The sequence below is a fragment of the Fukomys damarensis genome, unplaced genomic scaffold, assembly GCF_012274545.1.
Source record: "Fukomys damarensis isolate Sample0158 unplaced genomic scaffold, DMR_v1.0_HiC HiC_scaffold_29, whole genome shotgun sequence".
NCBI lineage: Eukaryota > Metazoa > Chordata > Mammalia > Rodentia > Bathyergidae > Fukomys > Fukomys damarensis.
In genome coordinates, this window is record NW_022900941.1 from 31582065 (window position 1) to 31593807 (window position 11743).

The 11743-nt window shown below is 37.8% G+C and overlaps 1 protein-coding gene across 1 annotated transcript in view; it reads right to left on the reverse strand.

Moving 5' to 3' along the window:
• Nucleotides 1-1170, reverse strand: part of Rnd3 (Rho family GTPase 3) — a 19106-nt gene extending 17936 nt beyond the window's left edge. Inside the window, exons 1-2 of the mRNA XM_010620993.3 lie at nucleotides 720-1170; nucleotides 199-286 (exon numbers count right to left, since the gene is read on the reverse strand). Coding sequence (XP_010619295.1) covers nucleotides 199-286; nucleotides 720-869 — 238 coding nt within the window. The 5' untranslated portion in view covers nucleotides 870-1170. The remainder of the gene's footprint in view (nucleotides 1-198; nucleotides 287-719) is intronic.
• Nucleotides 1171-11743: the final 10573 nt, after the last annotated feature.

The following is an 11743-nucleotide window of genomic DNA, read 5'->3' on the forward strand; positions in this document are numbered from 1 at the left end:
CCCCCGCCGCCCCTCCTTCTCCCGCTGTCGCCCCCCGCCCCCACCCAAAAAGCATAAAATTTTCCTCCAGCAGGGACCGTGGGAATCCGTCCGTCGGAGGAGTAAAGTTAAAGGAGAGGCGCGGATCCCGAGACCCTCCGCGCACCCCCACCCGACCCTGGAAATCCGCCCCAAGCGCCACGCGGTCGAACGACTTACCCGAAGTGTCCCACAGGCTCAGCTCTATTCTTTGTGTGTCGATTTCAAAACTGGCCGTGTAATTCTCAAACACAGTAGGGACGTAATTCTAAACAAACAGAATGGGCAGAAGGGGAAAGAAAGGGGGCAAAGAGGTTATTTTAAAATACAAGACACATCCACCGTTTTGAAAATCGCCCCCTTAATTCCCAATTCAAAATAAAAACTGCAGCCTCCCGGAACCCATACCCGCGGCCCGCTCTCCGAGGCAAGCTGGCCCACGTCTCCCCACCCCGGCTCCGCACGAGCCAGCGAGCAAGTTTCAAGAGCTATCAGCTCCCTGGGCTGGAGTCCCAACCCCAAATGCTGCCAGCTCACTTTCCCTTTCCGAGCAGTCGGACCTAAGGGAAAGTAGACAGAGGTAAGAAAGAGGATTCTTTAAAGGGGTGGGGGGATCAGTGAAAGAGAAAACGCAAGGGAAGCTTATCTCGAGTCGGGGACCCCAACGGGCGACCTCCTAGAGTCCGACCCGGAGCACTCACCTCGGGGAAGCAGTCCTTGGCGAAGACGTGCAGCAGCGCGGTTTTCCCACACTGACTGTCTCCCACCACGACTATCTTGCATTTCACGTTCTGATTAGGATCCATGATAGATTTACTGGATAATTTTTGGCTGGCTCTTCTCTCCTTCATTGATGTTGCCTTATAGTCTCTTGGAACAGGAATGTTCTCTTAAGAAAAAAAATATAGATAGATAGATAGATTTATCTCTGTAAAAAGCAAATATAAAAATAAATCGCAAGGCTGGTGGAAACCCCTGAAGCTCAGCGCAGAGGTGGAGGGGGACGAGAGGAGCCAGCTCGTTATTCCTCTCCAACAAGTTTTATGCTTGACTCCACACCGCGCCTCCCAAGTCCAATTCCGATCCGACTGCTTTGTTTCACGCTCTCTGCGCGGCTTTATACGCCCGGCCTTCCAATCCTCTCCTTTCTCAATGAGAGAAGGAAACTGGTCCGCCTCCTCCCCTTTTATGGAGCCTGGGAGCGAGCGTTGTCGCGTTGCTTGCCGAAAATGTAAGCAGCGCGCCCTCTAGGGTGACGGCGCAGGATGCATTTCAGAAGAAGGCTCTAGGACAATTTGAAGACCCTGAACACGATTTAATGCTGAATGGGACTGTGCAAGTCCAGGAGGAGGCGAAAGCCTGCTGTGTGCACAGCAATTTGTACCAGAATTCCTTTAAAAATGCTTTCATGTGGATTCTTCTCCAGAAGCATTAGAAACATTTGTGAAAACAAGATGATTTCCTACCCCAGTCAAAACATATTTATAGAATGTAAGAAGCAAATCTTGGGTGCAAAAGGGTAATGTGGTTGTATATATATCTTTTTTAAAAGTATGCATCAGGCGCACAGGCTACGGAACATAAGCGGAGGTTGTTCCAGATGGAGGAACTGGCCTGCCTGGGTCATAGTAATGAGCTACATTCGGAGACCTATCAGACCTATCTTCCTGAAAGAAGAAGAAACGTTTTGAGGAGTTGAGTGGGTCAAAGGAATGGGAGGGAAGAAGAAAGAGAAGTGGAAGATGCTTATAACCGAGTGAAAAAGCCTACTGGAAGCTCACAGCTACCGCACTACAGACCCAAACACACAGGGTCAGAAAGTTGTACCTACTGCCCCAGTTGCAACTGGGAGCCTTGGAGGAAGGGATTCTGCTTCTGCCCTTTGATTCCTGAATCATTAGATCCCATCTTCCTGGAATAAAAGCACCCTTGGCTGCCCTCCAAAGGCTGGAAAGCTCAGGTGCAAACCTCCCACCTGTCCACCACCTGTACATCCCTTTCCCTGGTCTTCCAATTCTGACTTCCAGGAAGTCTTAGAAAGGACAAAACATCCCACACATTTGTTTCCTGCTTTGTCGGTGAGAATGTCATCTTCATCTCTAGTACCCCAAATGGTAGGGGTTTTCAATTGAAATAAAGACATTGGCCCAAACCAATTTACAGATCCCCCTATAGCAACTTCTTGACTTGTATATAAGAAGTTGAAGTGAAAAGTTCAGTACGGAGCATGAAAAGGCATAATGAAGGGTAGTTAAAATCCCTGAAGTAAATAGCAGATGGGGAGGCCCATAAAGTTTAGGAGATTCAGGAACGATCTTCTCTTCCTTTTTGAGATGAGAATCCTGGGGTCTCCTTCGAAAGGAAAGACCTGGCTTGATTGGATGTATTGGTCTGTTGCACACAATAGAAGGGCTGATTATAGAGAAGGTGTAACTGGCCCTGCTAGATTTTAATCTAAAGGCCGTGTGAAGTCAGTGAAAGGAGGGATTGGAGCAGGACATCATGAATCATCATGAATGAATGTGAAATGCTCCAGTTTCAGGCCTGCATCTGTCACGTCACTAGCTGTACAACCTTGAAATTGTTCATTGCCGTGGGATCAAAATACAGATCATATTCTGGAAAACACTAAAATTTTACACTGTGATAAAACATTTTCCTCTAAGAAATGTGTTCATTTGGAAGATGTAAATCCCCATCTAGGGAATCAGATAATACCTAATAACTTTCCTTTTGTTAATTATGTGTCTGTTTTTTTTGCTTATTACTCTCTTTCTCAGATTTGCCATTAAGATCAAGAGAAAATAAAACAAATAGTAAATATTTCTGTATGGTTTTCATAGTAGTGCATATTCAGTTGTTCTAAGAGGTTTGGGCTTAACAAGTCTTTCCTTTGTGGTCAACCTCTTAATTATAAGGGAGAATCCTCCTCTCAGAGAAACTGCATTATCTCTGTCACAAAAAGGGCCAACTTCAGGCCTGGAGGGAGGGATAATGCAGACAGTCTCCACCTAGGGATGGCAGAGGACTGATAAACTACAATAGTTCTTTCTTTCTTTGAGCACTAGACAAGTCAGGGACTTGGGTTTTAGACCAGGTCGGACCAAGGCACTGTCTGACCTTGGGCAAACACTGACGGAATGCTTTTCTTTAGTTTCATCCTTATGTGACAGTAATATCTGCACAATAAGGCTGCTTAGAAAATCATGTGCCCTGTACTTTCCAACATTCTTCTTTAGAAATGCATTACAGCCACCTCCCTTTTCAAATGTGGTATATTCATGGAGACTTCGGCTCACAGTAGAATATTGTGAGGCATAATCCTAATTGTTTATTCATGGTTTCCTGCCTCTCTTCAGATGTCAGCAGACGCCTTTGAAAAAGCAAGTACACAGTGAGGAGAAAGCATAGGTCACTTCTAAGTATTATCAGCAGAGTAAAGAGAAAACTGACATAAAAACAAGAAAATGTGCAGGATGCCTTCATAATATTATGTCAAAATATAAATATGAGTCATAGACATTCTCTTTGAGGATTTAATGAGATGGTGGATATTAAGTACTTTTAAAAGCATGAAGAGTACGGGCTAGAGTACAAACTTACAAACTTTTCTGTGTTGACATATTACAATTTTACATTTGTCTCTTTTGCAGGTGGCCAGGAGGGTGATCCATCGCTGGTCTTATGTGACGTCAACATATTTTTCATATTTTTAATTTTTTGAGAAAGAGGAATTGAGAAAATAAGGCTCACAAGATGCAATTGTAAATGGAACTTGTCACTTGGAAAGAATTTGTTTTCTTGGAAGGGAAACTTTTCCTTTATTTTCTCTTGATTTTTCCTGTTTGTCCTGTCAAGGGCATGGTAAGTTATGTAGGCTATTTGGTAAGAGTACTGTGGTCTGGGATGAAGTATTTAGTCTTGTTTTTCCTCTTAATGCTGACTGCTAATATGATTTACTGCTGCTGTGTGGATTTAGCCTCATTCCTCAGCCAACAGGAAATGACACAGCTGTATGAATGCTGAATAATAAGTCATTGCTCAATTGACCATTCCTTTCTCAATTTATAACTAATTTGAGGAAGACTTTGCTACATTATTCAGAGATCCAAACCGCACAATTTTGGTTCTGTATATTATTGGTCACACACAATCCTTTCCAACTGTCTCCATAAATTCCAGTATCTTCAATTCTTGATGCATGTCTTTAAATTTTTTTAAAAATTGTATTAGTAAATGTTTGCAATTCATGCAGTTTACAATCATCTTGGGAATAGTGATATGCACATTTTACAGCTTGTTCCACTTTTTATTTTTAACCTCCTTCCTCTTTGTTTCCCCTCCCCACTCCTCTGGTTCCCCTATCCCCTTTTCATGCTTGTTGATATTATTTGTATTAGCCCCTGTTGTCACATATAATGTTTACATTAATTGATTGAGGTTATTAGATTCCTGCACATGGCCTATCTTTATTCCTCTCATTTCCCATTCCCTTCCCCCTAACCCTTTTCCTTGTTCTTTTGGACCACTTTCCTATTGCAAGAGATCTGTTTCCTTGTCCCTTTCTAGTCATCCTTTATCATTTTCTTTGTTTTTGCTTTGCCTCACTCAAATGAGAGATACCATATGGTATTTAAGCTCGTGTGTCTGGTTTATTTCACTTAACATTATATTTTCCAGGTGTATCCATTTTCTTACAAATATCTCAAATGTGTTTTGATGTCATTTCTTTATTCTTCACTTTTGGGTGTTTTGTTTGTTTGTTTGTTTTTGGTACCAGGGATTGAACTCAGGACCTTGTGCTTGTGAGGCAGGCGGTGGAACCACTGAGCTAAATCCCCAGTTCTATACTTCATTATTGCCCACAAGAAAACATAGAATGGGTTAATACAAAATTATCAAACTGAGTGATTATTTAATATATTAAATATCCAATGATACTTTGTATCAATTTGTTAATGTAATGTGAAGAAATATTTAAGGTCTTTTCCTATGAACAATTAATGAATGAATTCTTTATAAATCTCTTTAGTAGTTTATATTCAGAGATATAGGTTTTTCAGTGTTTTAAGAGTAGTGAAAGGAAACACAGATTATCAGTGAGCACACATCAGACCACTTTACATTGCCCCACCTTCAGTACCACGGTGATGAGATACACTGAACTGAATGATTTTTTTTATGGCTATATATGCATGGGCAAGAGATGTTCCATAAAGTTTCTCAAAAAATTCTTTTTGGAAATTCTTTTCTCTTATGCTGAAATATTCCATACAAGGATATGTAAAAACTTAGGCAAAGTTTATACTTGTTTAATAAAAAGGCAGTTCTTATTAGATCAAACTGAAAAGCACCCAGTAACCACTGTTATACTCAAACTCAAAATTTTTGAGGTAACAAAGGACAATTGACTAAGATAAATTGAAAAGTCAGTTTAGGCAAAGGCAGAGGCAGAAAATAAAGTATTTAATGGCTCACTAGTGTTTTCTGGCTCAGAATTTGAGAACTCATGTACTGCACCATTTGGGTGGCAAGGAATGTTTTCTTTTGATACATTATCATAGGCAAGCTGGGGTTACAACTTTACCTTTACAACTCTACCTTTGCCAAAAAGAATCTTGCCTTTTATAAATATCTTCATGTTCTTAACTCCCTTTTCTACCACAGCTTCTAGACTCTCTCTGAGAGGCCCTGTTTTATCTTTTTTGCTTTTGTTTGTTCATTTGTTTGTTTGTTTGTTCTTTCAGTGCTAGCTGCAATGTTACTCATTCATTGAGCACTGTAGAATGTGATTGTGAATAGACTGTCAGTGCCTTGGTTGGCTATTGAAATCGAGGACAAATGACCTACCAAAATCTCATATTGGCCCTTTTACAAGACTTTCCCATAGGTTACCTTATTGTTTTCAAGCCCCGGTAAACTGGCCATAGGTTAAATATATTTGTAAGTATTAGGATACAATGCCTAGTAACTACTGAGACATGCAAAGTATGTGAGAAACAAAACTGTCCTAGGCTTTCAAAACAAAAGGAGGTCCTAACACATCAATAATATGATTCATCTTAATTCTAACTAGGAGCAAAAAGCTACTATCAGCACGTATATGCAGCCATTGATCTTAATAAATATTTACTGAGGATTTGTGCTAGTACACTTTGTTCTCAAGTACAGTCTGCATGTCACCTCTGAAAATGCACCACTTATTCTACATTGTCACAGAAACACCACTGAATCAATAAAATGACTGCTCTCAGGAGTAGCCCATGCCATCAAGTCCTACATATAAAAGTCTAAGTCAGTATTAGATGAGGTCACTAATGGCTCTCAACACATTGGCACAGGACACCTAAAGTAGTTCGTACACAATTAAAACACATTTCAAAGCTTTGTGCTTTATCAGAAATGGTAGCATGGTGAGGAAAGAAAGCCACAGGGAAAATGTGAATGTGTTTATTTTTATTAAAGCACAAGAGTAAGAATGAAAGCATATATTAGCATAATTAAAATAGGTTTATTTATTATAAATTACAATGAAAATCATCTAACTTTGTTTCCTTTTCTAAAAAAAATTCTAACTAGCTCTTTTCCAATTAATATATCTTAGAAATTTTTAGGAATGGTATTTTGAAATTTTCAAAAGTTTATATAAAACTTTTCATCTATCTTATCTATCTATCTATCTATCTATCTATCTATCTATCTATCTATCTATGTATCTCATGGTTTTATTTTTCCTAAGCCTTCTTTGTGTTTCCAAAGTCCAGTTGAATTCTACCTGGACTACAATTCTCAATAATTCTTCTTCCTTCTCAGTTATTTCCTGATAAAGTGCTCCCTTTTCGTGGGGTTCCCTCACATTATATGCTTGCAGACGATTAGCAGGGAGGCCCTGGAAAGCCAGATCAAAAAGCTTTGGAAATAAAGAGAATCAGAAATTTTCAGTTTTATGGAGCTTACCTATGCAAGGAAGCCCATTTAAGTACCAGACTTCTTGAGTTTTCCCAAACAGACTGATGCTGAAGAATTTATTGTAGGACTCTCAAACATTCTCAGCAGAAGAAATACAGACTCCAGCAACTGCAGCTAAATTCCTGCAGATCTCTTTCTGTAACAGTCTGGAATGTCTCAGGCATAGAACAAGGCTGCTGCCTTGATGCAAAGACAGAAGTGCTTTGCAAAGCAAATTATTTGGACAGTCTCAGGCCCTGATATCTACTGTTCCCAAACAGAAGCTCCCCAAAGGCTTGCAGTAGTATGAGTAAAATCAGTTTGTATTAAAAGATAAACTGGGCATTCTACTTCAAATCCACTCTCCAAAGGAAATCTGGGGCATAAGCAAAATCTAGGTGGTCTAAAATTATATAGTGACTACAAATAATGAAATTAAAATTTGAAAAGCAAAATTTAGTGAATATCTGAAATAGATAAATGATCCTTAAATTTCAAAGAGAGAGAGAGAACAAGCTTGTTACTTTACTAGGCGTGAACTAAGTGGAAGTGAATATTTATGCTCTCTTTATGGAATAGTTATGGGTTAAGTTAGGTGATGCACTCCACACTGCATTTTCCTCTCTGATCTTCAAAGCTCTGTAGAGAAGTTACAGCAGGAAACTGGAAGCAGTTATCTTGCAAAAACTTATTTCTCAGTCATGGGACAGCTCTAGGAAGTTAGGGGTTGAGGGAGGCAGTTACTACTCTTCCTTTTCTAATCTACATCTGGTTTGAATAGAGATCAAAGGAAGCTTTAAAAGGGTTGGAGATCCTTCAGTTTAGACTGAATGCCATGGTAGTCTACTCATGTTTGTTTTGAAAATGGCAAATAATTATAGTTGAGGGAAAGGTCCATATATAGTGACTTCCCATGGAATTGAGAATAAAGATATTTTGACTTTAGTTTCAGGTTATTATTAACTAGCTGTGTGTTCTTGGGCAAATATTTAACCTCACTGTGAGTCTAGTTCTCCCTCTGTATAATTACAGTATTGAACTGGATGACCTCTGAAATCTTGTAAGGCTCTCATATACCGTGGCTTGTGACTCAAAATGTTTTCAAATCAAGAGGAAGAATTATGTTCTCTCCTCCTGCCTTGCAGAAACCCACAGCCTCAAGGATCTGAAATGCATGATTTTTGAACTTTTTCCCCGCCTTTCTATGTTTGGGATCCTCTTTGGCAGTTCCATATTTGGCCTTATTAATCCAACTGATGTGGCAGGCTAAGATCATTTGCTAATAAAACACTAGATTTCCATCTCATCTAAGGCATTATCATTTAAAATGCATTGAAAAAATCCATTGGAGTCCAATTCAGAAGAGTATATTCTAACATAATCAAATAAATAGTATTTTATGTGCATGTACACAAAATGTGTGTGCAAATATATCCTATCATACCCGCCACATTTATCTCATTGAAATACAATTGCATGTAGTAAGAAGCACAGATCTTGATTGAACTTTGACAATCATGTGTGCTCATGTTGTCAAGATCCCAACTAAGTCACAAACTGCATTAGAAGGTTTCCTCGTGCTCCTCTCTAGTTTCTTTTCCACTAGAAATAACCACTATTTGTATATTTTCTCCAGGGATGAGTTTTTTTTTTTTTCAGCACTAGAAATTGAACCCAGAACCTTCCCACTGAGTTACATTTCTACTTTTTAAAAAAAAAAAATTTTTACCTTAGTGTGTTGCTAAGTTGCTAAATTGCCCAAGTTGGCTTGAAGTTGTGATCCTCCTGTCTGAGCATCTCAGAGTGGTGGGATTGTTGGTGTGCACCAGCATTCCCAGCTTACTTTTGCTTATTTTTGAATGTTACATATTGCATAATATCAACATAATGTTGTTAAATTTATCCATGTGATTACATGTATTTGTAGTTTGATCTTTTTTATTATCAGTAACATTTTATTGTATGATCATAACTATGCTTCTGTTGAAAGATATTTGGATTAACTCCAATTTTTATGATTATTAATAAAGTTGCTCTGAACATTTTTGTATGTGTCACTTTGTGACATTATTTCATTTTGACTCATGACTATCTAGAAGAATGGTTAGGCCAAAGTTAAGGTGTATGTTTGATTTGAGAGGTGACAGTTTCCAAGGTGGTTATACTACTGTACTTTCCATCAGGAATATTTGAATGAGTTCATTGCTCTACATTGTCCCAGAATTTGGAACTTTTAATTTTAGTATTCTACAGGAAATATAATGGGCATCTCTATATAGTTTCAATTTTCATTTATCTAAAGTGTTTACTATAGTTTCATGTATTTGTTGGGTATTTTTATAACCTCTTTTATGAGGTTGTCCATACAAAACTTGTTCCCATTTTTATTAGATTTCATTATCTTCTTATTGGTCTCTAGGTATTTCAGAAAAAATATTCTAGATCCAAGTTATTCTTCCTGTATATGCACTATGAATATTTTATCTCAGACTGTCACCTGAATTATTTTTAATGTATTTAGAAATTTTTATTAATATGTTTGTGATGCATAATAATTACATTGATCTTGGGGAATTGAAATATATACATATCACATCTTCATCTTTACTGTCATTCCTGCCTGCTTTCTTCTCCTCTTCCTTCTTCCTCAAAACCCCTTCCCATCTCCACAGAACATATTTCCCTGTTTTCTACCATCGTTTATTTTTCTCTTCAAATTATTTATATTTTGAATCTCTCATATTAGACACCCCTTGCAATATGTAGCCTTTTGTGTTTGATTTATTTCACTTAACATTATGTTCTCAAGATCCATCCATTTTTCTATAAATGATTCAAATATATTCTTCTTTACTGTTAAATAGTATTCCACTGCATATATATACTTTTTTCTTTATCCATTCATCTGTTGATGGACTTATAGGCCACTCTCATAATTTGGCTATTATGAGTTGTGCTGCTATAAACCTGGGTATACATGTGTCACTGTAATTTAATGACTTTGATTCTTTTAGGAAAATATCTGCAAGATGTTTAACTAGGTCAAATGGAATTTCTACTTTTGGATTTGTGAGGAATTTCCATACTGATTTTCATAGTGGTGGTATTAGTTTGTATCCCCAAAAACAATGTAGAAAGTATCCTTTTCCCCACAACTTTATCAGCATCTGCAGGAGCCATTTTTTAAGTGAAACCTGAGGGTTGTTTGATTTGGACTTCTCTAATGGCTAACAGGCTGAACATTTTTATGTACTTATTGACCAATTTCTACTTCTTTTTAGAAGTGTCTATTCACTTTCAATTCCCAGTTTTTTCTTGAGTTTTTATTTTGGGTTCTAATACTTGATTTCTTTATATATTCTGGATATTAGCCCTCTGTCAGAGGAGTAGCTGGCAAAAAATTGTTCCCATTTTCCGGGTTGTGTCCTCACTCTGTTAATTGCTTCCTTTGCTGAGTAGAAGCTTCTTAATTTGCATTAACCCATTTTTTGATTCTTGGTTTTGTCTTCTGTCTGCAATTAGGGTTCTGTTCAGAAAGTTCTTAACTTTGGGAGTTTTATCAATTTTTTTTATTTCATCAGATCTGGTGTTTCTGCTTTTATATCTAGGTCTTTCATTCATTTTGATTTGGTTTTGGTATAAAGTGAGAGATATGAATCTAGATTATTTCTTCTGTACATGGAAAACCAGTTTTTCCAATGTCATTTCTTAAAGAGGTGATCATTTCTCCAACACAGGTTATTGGCTCTTTGGTCAAAAATCTGAGAGCAGAAGGTGGTTAGGGTTGTCTCTGCATCTCTATTCTATTCCATTGCTCAATATGTCTGTTTTAGTGCCAGGATCATACTGTTTTTAATACTGTAGCTGTATAGTATAACTTGAAGTTGGGGCTTATAATACTTCCCACTATGTTTTTATTGCTCAGAATTACTTTGGCTAGTCTGGACTGCTTCTGGTCTTTACCTAAATTTTAATATTGTGTTTTCTAGTTTTATGAAAAATGCTGATGGTATTTTGATTGAAATTGCATTAGTTCTATATGTAATTTTTGATAATATGGCCAATATTACAATATTGGTTGGGCCTATCCAAGAATGGAATGTTTCATTTTCTCTTGCTCTCGCTTTCTCTATCTTGCTCTTGCTCTCTCTATTTCTCTGGAGACAGGGTCTCATTGTGTAGTTCAGGCTGGTATTGAACTCACTATGTAGGCCAGTCTGACCTCAAACTCATAGTATTCCTCCTGCCTCAGCCTCCTGAGTGCTGAGATTACACGTGTATATCACCATGCTTAGTTCAATTTTCTAATGTCTTCATTCTATTTTTTCAGAGTACTATAATATTCATTTATAGAACTCTTTTATGTCCTTGGTTAGATACTTGCCTTTTCTTTTTGCAACAAATATGAATGGCAATGCTTTCCTAATTTCTTTCTTGGTGGGCTTACTTTTGGTATACATGAGCAATGTTTATTTATTTTGCTACTTTGCTGAACTTATAAGTTCTATGCTGTTGCTGGTGGAGATTTTTGAATTTTCTATATGAAGGACATTATCACTTCCAATAAGGATTGTTGGACTTCTTCCTTTCTTATTTGAATCCATTTTACTCTTTCTCTTGCCTACTTGCTCTGACTAAAGTTTTGAGTATCATAGTGAACAAGAATAGTGAAAGTGGACAGCATTTTCTATTTTGATTATAGAGGGAAGGCTTTTAGTTTTTCCCCACTCAGAATGATGGTGGCAGTGGGTTTATCATAAATGGTTTTTGTCAGTTT